This window comes from Pezoporus occidentalis, unplaced genomic scaffold (genome assembly GCF_034315485.1).
Source record: "Pezoporus occidentalis ecotype Australia unplaced genomic scaffold, CSIRO_AGI_Poc_V1 ctg121, whole genome shotgun sequence".
NCBI lineage: Eukaryota > Metazoa > Chordata > Aves > Psittaciformes > Psittacidae > Pezoporus > Pezoporus occidentalis.
In genome coordinates this window covers 1,494,659-1,508,196 of record NW_026913006.1, presented here as the reverse complement: position 1 = coordinate 1,508,196, position 13,538 = coordinate 1,494,659, and the positions used below count along the sequence as shown (strand labels likewise).

At 48.0% G+C, this 13,538-nt stretch overlaps 1 protein-coding gene and 1 long non-coding RNA gene across 2 annotated transcripts in view; both read right to left on the bottom strand.

The window, feature by feature from the left end:
- LOC134157867 (uncharacterized) overlaps positions 1–13,538 on the bottom strand; it is a 281,636-nt gene that overhangs the window by 123,493 nt on the left and 144,605 nt on the right. The window contains exon 2 of the long non-coding RNA XR_009962498.1: positions 2,518–2,629. This is a non-coding gene — a long non-coding RNA (uncharacterized LOC134157867). The remainder of the gene's footprint in view (positions 1–2,517; positions 2,630–13,538) is intronic.
- Positions 4,636–9,765, bottom strand: DBX1 (developing brain homeobox 1). The gene is made up of 4 exons (XM_062607263.1): positions 8,795–9,765; positions 8,266–8,367; positions 6,321–6,526; positions 4,636–5,962 (listed from the first exon to the last, which is right to left on the bottom strand). Exons 1-4 carry the CDS (start codon positions 9,144–9,146, stop codon positions 5,585–5,587), a joined length of 1,038 nt encoding a protein of 345 aa, XP_062463247.1. The 5' UTR covers positions 9,147–9,765; the 3' UTR covers positions 4,636–5,584.

The window sequence follows — 13,538 nt, the reverse complement described above, 5'->3', positions numbered from 1 at the left end:
CCATGTTCTTGTTCTTCTCTGTGCACTGTCTTGCACGCTCCTCTTTGCATTCGTTTTTTCCTTTGCATCATCTTGTCTTTAGCCTTTATTACCCTGCTTTTCTGTTTCCAGCATCCTATTTTATTCTTATTTTGTATCCTTCCTGGATCCACCTCATAATTTCTAAGAGCCGTTGGATCAGTGCTGACTTCCTTTCCGCAACAGAAAGGGAAATTCCTTGGAGTCACTTACAAACTCGGGCACAGCCTGTGACGTGTACTTCCACCCTTCGCTGACCGCTGACCTTTTCCATTGGTTATCTTGAAGAAGTTACTTCAAGAACCAGAGAGGAAATGCCTCCTGACACCCTTAAAGCTCCCATTCTCTCTTCTACACTTTCTGTGCACAGTCTTATTTTACCACTTTATTAACATTAACGATTCTGATATGAATCTCTATGTTAGCTGTAATAACTGGGTGCTTATGGTATGGAAACACGTACTCATCATTAGTTTCTAGCTTTTAATGTGGACAGTCAATCTGATTCTCTCTGCTCTACAGTGTAGAAGAAGACTTGTGAGTTAGAACTGAGCACAGCAGCTGAGGATAACTCATTTCTGCCATTGGCAGAGGGACTGACTGTTGGCAAATCCTTCCCCATCAACATCTCTGTTTGCTTAGCCACATAGAGAAATCCATGTTCTTCTCTCCTTTCTTGATCATAGAATCATACAGTAGGAGAGACCTTTAAAGATGGTCTAGTCCAGCCCCTTTGTGATGAGCAGGGACATCTTCAACTAGACCAGGTTGCTCAGATACACAAATACTTCTGATTTTCTCAATTGCTGGAGACACAAGGAGACTGAGTTACTTACAAGGGGTGGAGACCATGCTCTGGCTAAGCATCTGTAATTCTGCCTTCTGCTCCTCTAAGATGTTCACCCATGCAGGGCTGGGCAATTAGGAGGTGTGAATGACCTTAACATGAGATGGGATCCACAGGCAGTTGGGAAGAGGTTGTGCTTCCAGTGAGATTTTGTAGTAATCCTGCCTCAAAGACCACTGTACATCAAGGAGTTGGTGATCCTCATCACAGTTAACTTGAGTATGCCCAGGCCTGTGCTGTGCCCTATGCTGCAAGAACAGCCTTGCCTTCAGACTGGTGTTGTGCTGCACAGATCCCTTGTCCCTAAGACAATGGACAATGTGTTGCCCATGCAAACCTCATGAGGTTCAACGGGGCCAAGTGGAGGGTCATACATGTGGGTTGGGGCAACCCCCAGTATCAATACAGGCTGGAGAAAAGCAGTTGAGAGTAGCCCTGAAAAAGACCTGGGGATACTGGTGGGTGAAAGACTGGGTCTGAGCAGGCAATGTGTGCTTATGGCCCAGAAGGACATTCATATATCAGGTTGCATCCAAAGGAGTGTGGCCAGTAGGTCAGGGGAGGTGATTCCGCCCTTCTCTGCTCTGGTGAGATCCCCCCTGCAGTCCTGCATCCAGCTCTGGAGTCTTCAGGACAGGAAAGACATGGACCTGTTGAAGAGGGTCCAGAGGAGGGCCACAGAAATGATCAGAGGGATGGAGCACCTCTGCTATGAGGAATAGCTGAGAGAATTGGGATTGTTCAGCCTGGAGAAGCAAAGGCTCCAGTGAGACCTTATTGTGGCCTTTCAGTTCCTTAAAGGGACCTATAAGAAAGAGGCATTCAAGGCCAGGCTGGATGTGGTTCTGAGCAACCTAAACTAGTTTGAGATGTCCCTGCTCATTGCAGGGGGGTTGGACTGCATGAGCTTTGAAGGTCCCTTCCAACCCAATCTATTCTATGATTCTATGATAAACTCAGCCAGCCCATACTAACAAAGGAGCCTGAAGGCATCTCCTGCTGAGTACTAGCCACCAGCATCTCCTGCTGAGTACCAGCCACCTGTGTGTCCTTGCCTTCATCTAACCATACAGCCAGACATTCTCATGAGTACATCCTTTCTGTTTGACAGCAAAAATGTTGAATAGAGTTGTTTTGTTGTATGTGGAGTGGAGGTCACTTTGATGCTGCACCACTTGAGACTCCCACCATCTAAGGGTGCATAAAATTATCTCTGCTATTCTCATCTTACAGTGTTTGCTCTAATAAATAGCACTTTGATACCTTATTGAGTCCAAGTGCCTTTCTTACAAGGATCATAATGAACTAGCACCAACCAGTGCAAAATAGATGTTAGGACACCAAGCCCAAAACCAGTGAGGGAAGAACAACCTCATAAGCTTGGGTCTGGGTGAGCTACTAAACCTCATCCACAGCAGTAACTCTGGCAATGTCATTCCACCATTTTCAGCTTCCTGCTCTTTGCCCAGTCCCCTTACCATCAATCTATTTCTGCACAGCAGTGCCATCAGGTTTCCTGAAGGCATTGAGGACTGCTTCATAGAATCATGGAATCACCCAGGTTGAAAAAGACCTCTAAGATAATCAAGCCCAACCATTCCCCAGCACTGCCAAAGTCACCACTAAACCATGGCACTGGGGGCCTTGTCTACACAGTTTGTGAACACTTCCAGGGACGGTGACTCCACCACTGCCCTGGGCAGCCTGTTCCAATGCCTGAACACCCTCTCCGGGAAGAAACTGTTCCTAATCTCCAGTCTAAACCTCCCCAGGCACAGCTTGAGGCTGTTTCCTCTTGTCCTGTCACTTGTTCATTGAGAGAACAAATCAAGAAAACAGATAAGGTTTCTGCTCTTCAAACTGATCATTTCAGGCCCAGCTATGTGCCAGTGCATGTGCGTGGATCAGGAAGGAGAAGAGGCAACACAACCAGGAGGAAGACTCTGCCTTGCTCCTCTTGACAACAGTAGAGCCCATAGCTGTTGTGTCAAACTCTCCCTGAAACTTTCCAGGAAAAGATCTTTAAATACCATCAGTGGTTTTCAGGCCTGAATTTGAGTGTCTTTGAAGAAGTCTCTTGGATTGAAACAACAGGATTAGAGCTGGGTCACTAGAGGACAGAGCCACAGACTCGATGGAGCTCATCCAGAGAAGGGCAATGGAGTTGTTGAAGGGCCTGGAGCACAAGTGTGATGAGGAATGGCTGAGGGACCGGGGGGGTGGGTTAGTCTGGAGAAGAGAAGGCTCAGGGGGGACCTTATCACTCTCTGCAACGGCTTGAAAGGATGGATGGAGCCAGGAGGGGGCTGGTCTCTACTCCCAAGGAACAAGGAAAGAGTAAACTTCCTCAAGCTGCACCGGGGAGGTTTAGACTGGATATTAGGAACAAGTTCTTCCCTGAGAGAGTGTTCAGGCATTGGAACAGGCTGCCCAGGGCAGTGGTGGAGTCACTGTCCTTGGAAGTGTTCACAAACCATGTAGACAAAGCCCTCAGTGACATAGTTTAGTGGTGACCTAGGCAGTGCTTGGGGAACAGTTGGACTTGGTCATCTTAAAGGTCTTTTCTAACCTGGCTGATTCCATGATTCAGTGAAGTCTGGTTTTCCTTAGGGTGACGGTTTAGCACTGGTGGAGGTTTAGCGCTTCATGAGCCTCACTGATTGCTTCTGGGAACTACAGCCTTGCATCTTGGGCGGTATTTATTTAAGGTGATCTTCACGTTCAAAATTCCATGGAGGGCATGTGTTCTTCAAAAGAGGCAATTTGTTTTTTTCTCCTCTTTTTGGCTCAACTGTGGTGTTCCCAAGCTCTATGGTACCAAAATGTAGGGTGGCTGGAGAGGACTTTTTGTTAGGAAAGATTATTTCATACAGATGGGATAAACATTCTTTGCTCCATATGGTATTAACATTTGGGGCTTATTAGATGATTTCCACACCTATGGATAAGTGTTTTTTCCATGGGCATATGGCAGTATTAGCACAGTGCTCCTGGTATGGGGCTGTGTAGGAAACTGCCTGCCTTGTCTGCCGTGGTTTTGGCACAGGTGAAAACACTTCCAGCTCTCCCAGTTGTGTGGGACACTGGTTGAGCAGCCTTTGAGCTAAGGAAGGGACTAGAGGGGCTGGGGCTGTGATACAGCAGATAACAACACTACAGGCTCCCTGAGAAAGGGATTTTTCTTCTGCTGCTGTCCAAAAGCTTCTCTTCCATGCTGGAGAAGATCAGAGTTCCAGCAGGCACAGATGTTGAACCAGCTGGTTTCTTAAGGGGTAAAATAACGCTTCTAGTCTTCAAACTGCAGCATCTGAGAAGGGTGATGCAGGCCAATTGTCCACACTCTGACCACCCTGGACAATAATTGGAAGGAAGAAGGAGAGTCGGAAAGGCTTTAAAGGGGAGCACTAGACAGCATCAGCAGAAATTAAGTTGCATTTGAGTGCAAGGAGGGGAAGCTGTACTCATTTTAACTGTAGAAAGTCTATACTTGGGTCAAGTTGCTTCCTAGTTAAAAGGCAGATAGATGTTCTTGTAAGGTTATTTAATTTGAAGCTGTTAGATTCTTATTGAATCACTATACTGTTGATAAAAGGTAGTTGTCTTTTCCTTCCCTGTTTGGCCCCAGGCAACTTACAACAACCTGTAAACTAGAAGCAAGTATTACTGAATTATCAAATTTAGAAATCTACTTTTTGTTTTTATTTGACAATCATTCACTTTATTATATATTTAAAGTCTGTACATGGTAAAATACAAAATAAAAGCATTTCTTTATAAGTTACACAATCAAACAGCTGCATTTGTCTGTAGTTTAGCTGTCAGAGAAGCCTTGTTGAGCTGTCATTATATTCATTCATAATAACCTTGGTATAAAACATCCATACAGAGTAAGTGTACAAAATAGTGTACAGTTCATATAAGCTGTGCAAAGACAGCAAAGTTCAGTCAAAAATCAAAGAGGCATATCCACTTTTCTCTGTCCACACCATGGATAGCAGAAGCAAAGTGGAAAATAAGCAAAAGCCTGGGGGGGGGATGAAAAGGTGGGTTAGACAGTGCTTGGGATGTAGTATCAATGTATAAATTACAATGAAAAACATATAAATAGATAAGGCTTCCATTATACAAGGCACGCTTAGATTACACCTTAGAAGTTATTCCAGGGGTTTTAATGGGTCTGTTGCACAAGTATATTGGGGGTGAGAAGGGAAGCAGTGTTTGATTTGTGTCCCCCAGTGTTTACTTTGAGGGAGGGTTGCGACATCAGACCAGTCCCTGGGGCTTTGAAATCTTAATAGTAGTTGGAAATTCACTTGAAAGGCAGTAAAAATGGCCACAACATCTGTATTGTATTTTTTGTTGTTTCTTATCTGAGGGGAGCAGGGAGTTTCCCTCCTAAAAGGCTACACTTTCCTCCCTGCCATGAAGCAAGGAGCGGCTGATGCCTGGTTTGGGGAGAAGGGTTATTGAGCATATGTTGATTATAAAGCAGACAGCGTTATAAAAATGGTAGCAGATGTTAAGAATATGATAACCTCCACATGGGGCAAAGAATAAGGAATACCCATAAGTAGGAAGTCTTGCAGCTATGTGATAAAGAACCTGCACTGGTGAAGCATGTAGACAATTGGGTGGGACATCACCTCTTCAATTTATAGCACTTGATTTTATTCAAATCTTTGCAATGACCACATGTGATGGTTGGGGCAAGCAGGTGATTTAAGAGACTGTTATCTCCTCTTCTTCCACTTCGCCTTCATCATCCTCTTCCTCTGAGTCTGAGAAGTCTGAAGGTTTGCTGGGACTGCTAGAATGGGATGGAGAAGGAGACATGTGGGAGTCCAGTCTGTCCCTCAAGTGTAGATGTTCTGGGGACTGGTGGTAGCTTAAGGGATGCTGGGGGCTGGGTGAGCACACAGGGGGAACTTCTTCTTCCTCTTCCTCCTCTCCTGAACATTTCTTGCCTACATCACTGAGGTCTGGGTGAGGGTTGAACTTGGTAGGTAGGGTCTGTTCTCTGCAGCCACCAGAAGATAGGAGCTCTCTTTCTTTGGAGTTCCTCCACTTCATCCTCCTGTTCTGGAACCAGATCTTCACCTGAGGGATGAAGTGACACAGGAATGAAACAGTTCAGTGAAACAGGATCCAAAAAAAGGCCTTTGGTTGCCCCCTCAATACTGTGCTCATGCCCATACTGAAGCTAGCAGGAATGACAGATCCTGACCTTTTGGGACCCTAGGAGATTGGTCAGGGTAGGTAACAATACCATGGTCTGTCCTGTCCTAATCAGCCAGCTGGGAATTTTGCAGCTGTTTTGGCTCTGTTGATGCTCATGGCTCTGCAACTTACTTTGTGCTTTCTCCTGGTCACGGACAGTTCTCCCTGCTCCCATCCCCTTCTCCCAAGCTGATCCCCGGGGTGGGGAATCCAGCTCCCCACTTCATACCCCCCTCACCTGTGAGTCCTTGAGGCCCAGCTTGGCTGCCAGCTTCTTCCTGTCAGGTTTGCTGATGTACTTCTGCTTCTGGAACATCTTCTCCAGTGCCTTGCGCTGCACGTCGGAGAAGACAGCTCGACGTAGCATGCCCCGCCGGGGTTTGCCACGGGCGGCCAGTGGCCAGGAGAAGGTGCCGGGGATGGGGACCACGGTGGAGGCAGCTGCTGAAGGTGGGGGACACACAGCACTGAGCAGAGCAAGACCAGCCCCCCAATGCCCCCTCCCTGCCCTTTGGGAGGGCACCCATCAACCTGGGGCTGTGAAAAGGAGCTTTAGTCTTAACTAAGCACCCCCTTTCAGCCAGTGATTGCTGGGATTAGATTTATGAACTCAAATGTGTAAAATGGATCTATAGTGGCTGGTTTTGTTGAGAGATTCAAAGGTCTCTGGCCTGAAAAGGCAAAGTGAGGCGTACCAGCTAAGATAGAGGTATAATAAAACATCTTTCCCTCCTGCTCAGAAGCATTGGATTATTTTTTTTCAGGCCCTTTTATTTCAGATTCTTTATTATGCTCGAGATGAAAATGAGGACTTTTCTGATTCCAAACAAAACCGTTCCTCTTCAGATGCAGTTTTGATCAATCAGTATTCATCTTTTTATATTAATCTCTTCTCCCCTCCTCCCTCCTCCCTTCCCCAAAGTTGGAGAATTGAATCAGAAGACATGAAAAGTAACAGCTAATTAGCACATCGCCTGGTTCCCAATGGCATTGGTATGATAAAAAGGGCAGAGTTTCGTCTTAAAAAAAAAGGGGGGATGGGGGGGTGGGGGAGGGGGGAGAACCTCCCCAAGAGAAACAGAGACTCTAATGAAGCGTGAATGGTAATTGTGTAGTAATGAACTAACAGAAAAAGACTGAGGACAAGCAGCTAACGCCATATATTATTGGAACAAAAGAGATTTACACTTTCAAACTAAACACAACGGCATGCCAGGCTCCTCGGGAGAATACTGATGGCACAATCGTCTCTTTCCTCAAATCATTTTCATTAAATGGACATGAAAAGCTATTTATAAAGCTCAAGTTGTTTTTGTTAGGCTATTCACATGCTGGAGAAAGGAAGCAAATTCCATTATCCGGAGGATGAATGGAAGAGCTTGGGTTATTTTTTTTCCCTCTCCCTGTTTTCTTTTTTAAATTAATAGCTTGTTTTTGTAATTAGATTTTATTTTAATTGCTCTCTCGGCATCATAACACTTCAACGCTGTAAGAACCTCAGACACCCCAACCCACCCAGCCGTAGCTTGCTTTCTCTCAGGTACCATGCCGTTTGAACACGGCGGACGGGCTGAGGGAGAAGCGATGAAGTGAGGTAAAGGAGGGGAGGGTTAGCCCGCGGTGAAGACGGAGGAGGGAAGCCTTAACAGTGAGCTCCATGCCCCTGTAACCGCCACCAACCCGGCGGGGGATAAAGGGTTTGGGATGGTTCTAGGGAGGTACAGGGCGGGGAGCGGCTGACGGGGAACGAGGAGTGCAACCCCGCCAACACCCCCCCCCTACCTCCTGCCACCCCTCCGCCGGCTCGGAGCCGGGGCCCGGGCCGCTGCGCGAGTGGGGAGCGCAGCAGGGAGCTGACCGGTCCCTCGTGGTGCTGAAAGCGGCGGCGCGGCCCCGGGCGGAGGAGGAAGCAGTGGAGCCTCGTCGCCTCGGGACCGTGACAATCCTGGTTAATTTGCCGGTCAGCGGGCGGAGCGGGCAGGGGAATGTCAAACAGTCACTGCCTATGCTAAATCAGGCATCAAATTGGGGCGACTGACAGCTGAATGTTGTACTCCTTCCAACCTCTGACTAGAGCGTAATCCCCGAGGGGGACACGGACTGATGGAGAAATATCATCGAGCTGTGCCCGGGAGGGGAGAAGAGGCGTCCACCCTTTCAAAGAGAGACTTTTAAAGACCTACCTGGGAAATAGGAAGATCGGATAAAGGGCTGGAAGGATCCTTCAAAGTACGGGAAGGAAAAAGTCTTTGGAGGGACACTCTGGAGCAACGCAGGAGAAGTTTCTACTAAATAAAAGAAATTAAGCAAAGGGTTACCACCGGCTGGAGTGGGTACGGCTGGGGTTGTCACTTGGTCTGGGGACAGATGCAGGTGGTGATTTTCAGTCCCCCAAAATAAAGAGCCAGACTGAGCCCTGGGGAAAGCAGTGCTTTTGCTGCGATGGTTATGCCAGCAAAGAGGCACCCGAGAGGGCAGAGTCGGTCGGGAGCCCTGTTGACACCCCCGGTGTCTGCCCCCCACCTGCCAACTCCTCTCGTCCGACCGATCGGCCGTCTGTCGGCGCTGCCCCTAGTTCTTAAATACGGGCTATGCAGAGGGGCTGTGCTCGGTCCTCCCCTCCCTTCCTACCCTTGTCTTCCTGCTCTCCCGCAGGCGGTGGGTTCCGCGGAGCCGCGGGGATGGGAATGGGGGAGTCCGGGAGCCGCTTACCGGCGCGGGGAGCAGAGGAGAGGATGGCGTTGACTCCAAACTTGAGGAAAGTGGAGTCGCTGCTGGAAGTCTGTGGCGAGCAGATCCTCCTGGAGCCGGCGGCTGGGTTGGTGAGCTCCGGAGTGCCCGAGTCCGTCCTGGCCGCCGCGGCGGGGGGGGACATGCTGGCAGGGGGAGCAGTCCTGGTGGGCAGGTAGCTGGTGGGCCTGCTGATCCGGATCAAATCTTCTATCAGGAAGCTGGAATGGCTGGAAAAAGCGGACTGCAGCGACTGCGGCAGGGTGAGGGTTGGGGTCGGCCGGAGGAGGCTGGGGTACACGGCCGGTGGAGCGATGAGGCTAGGGAACATCATCACCGGAGCCGTCCGCGGAGCAGGGTCGGGGCCTCTCCCCTGTTTGTTTATTTGTCTGTCTGCCTGCTTTTTGTTTTCTGCTTTGAAACCTCTTCTAGTAAAGATCCTGCTACAGCGAGCCTGTCGGGGTTCTCTCTGCCCCTTCCTCCTGGACGGTGGGTTTTATACTGGTCAGCCCCGCTGGGGCTCTTTCAAAAGTGACAGCCCCAACAATGGGGTTCAACAAAGTTCTCCACTTGAGCTTCATTCAGGGTGAGCTCCGGGCTTCTCCATTGGTCCGGGACTGCAATTTATGATTGGATTAGACTTCATAAGCAACCGGGGCACAATGGCCCCGCCACAAAGAAAGTGTAGTCATCAATTTTGCATATTGACCGCCTCTTTGGAATACAGCTCCAAAGGCTCCCAGCAGGGTTTTGTTCAGACGCAACACACACAGGCTAATTAAATGCCTATTTAAAAGTTTCGAATGACATCTTGCCTCTTAGAAAGGGAATTATTTAAAGAAAGCACTAAATTTATTTGCGGCTCCCCTGCTGAGTTTAGGAAATAAATCAATAAATATTCATATAAACTTATCTGCCGGCCCTCAGAAAAGCGCGGGGCTTGTGCAATAGAAAATATAGATTAGAAAACGTGGAACTAAGCCCTTTTGGGGGGGCAATATTCGGGGAGCGGATCCTACCGTGGGTTGAATGTGTCCTGTGCTTGCTACTAGTGCACTGCAAAATTTGTACTTGTAGTCTGGGTTATTTTTCTATCTGCATCCCAAAGGTCCGGTATAAAGCGAATTTGGGTGTTAAGTTTTACTTTGAAGATCGTGGTGTCCTAAGATACTTGCGTGCGTGTGCTCAAGTGAGAGGCTTGCCTGTACCGAACTGAAATATAAACCTTACTGCAGCTGGGTAAGGACTCTGCTCCGAGAAAATCTAAACCTTGAACACAGAAAAGATCTGAAGAGCTTTGTGGGACTACAGCAGCCGCCTCAGTTCTGTCTGTTGGTCCTTTTAACCTGAAATATAGTGGAAATCCCTCCCCTCACACCGTGAAAATGAAGACACTGTTGTAGCATTTGGATCCTTTCGGGTAAAGCAGCCTGAGCTAGTCTCGGGTTTATTGGTGATGGTGGCTCGAAGCCTTCTCGACGCTGCCAAATTCACCTGAAGTCGCTTTTTCTCTGCGTGCTTGTGCGGGATTGCGGGGGGTGCGTTCAGATCGGTGCTGCCGAGCACCTAAACTTTGGTACGGAAGCCAAATGACATCGTCTTACCGGAAAAACAGAAAATAGTTTGGGTTTTGTTTGTTTGGATTTTTTTCTGTTTTTTTTTAATGTCTGAGGTTTTGTTTGTAGTGGCAAATACGGAAACAGGCGCGTTTCCTTTGGAACTGGGTGATGAAAGCAACTATTGAGAGTGGCTTTACCTGATTTCTCTGTTAAAGCTCATAACAGATGTGTTAAATGTCCTATGTTTTAAAAGCGCCTTATTCAGCCTTTTGGTGTGGCTGAACCTTTGCAAGCAGAAGTGTGCAGCTCAACCATGCAGTCTTTATCCTATTAACCATGAACTAACTGTCACCTTCAGCTGTTTTCCCTTTTTACTTTTTAACACAAAGCTTTCTCAAAAATCTTATTAACCAGCTTTATTTCTCTCGATGGTTTTTGTCCAGACGTTTTGTGTTGATTATCTCCATGTCGATGCTTTAACCATTCAATAAAAGTGCATCTGCGATTTATATCACATTAGGGAAGAAAGAAAGTCTGTTAAACCTCTCCCTTGGTTCAAATTAAAAAGGTATTTATTAGGGGGGTCGGAATCAGCCCTAGAAATTGTATGATCCTGACAAGCTTTCCCCGTGCTTTACGCTGGCCGCCAGCAGTTGAGCATCTGCAGAATGTCCGCAGACCTTTTATCACTTGGAAATCAAATCTCGCTGGAGTCCGGCGTTCTCTCAAGCCTGTTGTTACAAACGACTGCTCTGAAGGTGTTAATATAGCAAGGGAGTGGGAAGGTAGGGAATGGGAAAAGCAAACAAGGCTTTCCCAAGAAAATAATTAACAGGCACCCCCTCATCTCGCTCCCTCTCATCCCGGCATTTCCCGACGCTGCAGCTCCGGGAATACTCCGGGTTTTTTTACAGTCATTATACGTTTCCTTTGAGATGATGTACTTCTTTACATATACATCGGGGGCATTTTGCCTCACTATAGACCAACTGCTGCTAATTTCTCTGGTTTTAAGAAAGAGGGTCTGACACTTTCTGGAAGGTTGGGTCAAACGCATGCTGGGGCACACGTGGACCCCGTTCCTTTCGATGCGTTTGAGCACACTCATAAAGAATTCCTTAAGCACCAAGGCAAAAGAGACTAGACATCTATTGAAAGGGAAGATAGACCATAAGAAACCAAGAAATCAGACGAAAGGATCTTATTTTAAGCGATCTCCTTTGGAAGTTTCTTTTCAAAGGCAGTGATCGTTTAAGAGAGGGAATTCTAATGTCTCAGGATAAAACCTGTGACTAATGCCGTTTGACCTATGCTCATGCCGTTTTGTGCTTCCTGCCATTCATTTTAATGTCGTTATCATCTTCAAATTTATTTCTTAAAAGTCACTTTGTTGCTTAAAAAAGGCGGGGGGTGGGGGGATGACGAAGGCAGAGAGGGGGAGGAACGACGGGACACCCAAACCGGCCGGGAGAGGGGTAGGGGAGGAAATAGGGCTCGGAGCCTGCGTGTGTCCCTCTCCGAGGCCGGTAATCCGCATGAAATTGGGAGAGGCAGCACTTCAAATCCGGAGGGCCGGAGGGCCGGGGCTGGACCAGCCTCTTCCCGGAGGAGCGGAGCCGATCTCGGCCCCGGCACACGGACGTCTCAATCACGGCCGTACTTCCCCTTCCCCAGCCTTCCCGCAGCCACGGTGAACCCAAATTTCCATCCCCTCTCCTCTTTCCCAGCCATCTCGAAGCCAGGGGGACCCTGCTTTTATTTACCACCCATCTGCAGCCACGGTGAACCCAAATTCCCCCCACACACACACTTTTTTGCCATCATTCCCGCAGCCAGGGTCAACCTGAATTCCTCCCGCCCTTTCCCAGCCATCCCGCACCCATGATGAACCCAAATTCCCACCCCCTTCCCCTTTCTCACACATCCTGCAGACAGGGGGACCCCAGCTTCCCATCCCCTCTCCTTTTTCCCAGCCGTCCCGCAGCCAGGAGGACCCTGTCTTTTTACCACCCATCCGCAGTCACGGTGAAACTAAATTCACACCCCACCCCCCCTTTCTTTTACCAGTCATTCCGTAGCCAGGGGGACCCCAGATTCCCACCTCTATCCCCCTCTTTTTACCAGCCATCCTGCAGTAGGGAGGGCCCCAAACTCTTCCTTTACCCCTCCTTCCCCCTTCCCCATCCCCCATCCCCCCCCCCCCAGCCATCCTGCAGCTTCTCGTTCTCCAAAGCCGCGGAGGAAAAGCGTGTGTGCGCTTTTTGTTTAGTTTTTTCTATGTTTGGGGGTTTCTTCCCTTCTCTTTTCTCCCAGGGAGGGTTGCGCTATCCCCGAGCTCCCTAACGATGCTCATGGAGCTCGCCAAGAGCTTGAATGGAAGCCGCGGAGAGAAGGGATATTAAGACACCTAAGGCTTCACCTTTAGAATTCAGGCAGAAGGAACAGTAACTGTTGGTTCGTTCAAAGCTCTTCTAGATCCCCCCTCCTTTTCTTGAAAATCCTTCTATTGTGCCAATCAAGCAGATGGTTTGCAGGAAATATAGCTTGGCCTCAGTGACCGAAACTAATTTTAACTAGCTTTCCAAGCCTGGCACGTTTGTTTTGCTCTTACAAAATAGCTAAAAAAACAGCTGGCAAGGGTGAATTAAACCCATTAAAGACACATTTATAAGAAATTATTTTCACATAGGTTGCTTGAACCCCCCCTAAGAGGGGAGAGATGAGCGTATTGAAATGAAAATGTCCTCGAACACACTACCCTCCTTAACATTGCCTGAAAGTCTCAAAACATTTTACTAAATAGATTAACTTGACTATTGTTTCGCATCACATTTATCAGCTTCATTAAGTGAATAGCTGAACAAATATATTACGCATGCATGAAAAGCTCTTTTAGGGGCTGCCTTATTGTGTCCTCAGCCCTGACAGGTGGTTAACTGTGTTTTTCTCTCCTCTCCCCCTCTCTCTCTGAGAGCAAAGAAAGAGGGATCTTGGACAGAGCACACAGCCCAGACTTGGCAAAGGGACCTAGAGGGGAGAGTTACTTTCTTTTCCCCTGGCCATTCAGGATGGCCAGCCTAGAGTGCATGCTGCCTGAAATGAAACCAGATGATCTGTATCGTGTCAAAAGTAATTAACTTTAGTCTCTGTGTCTTGCTTTGCTTTAC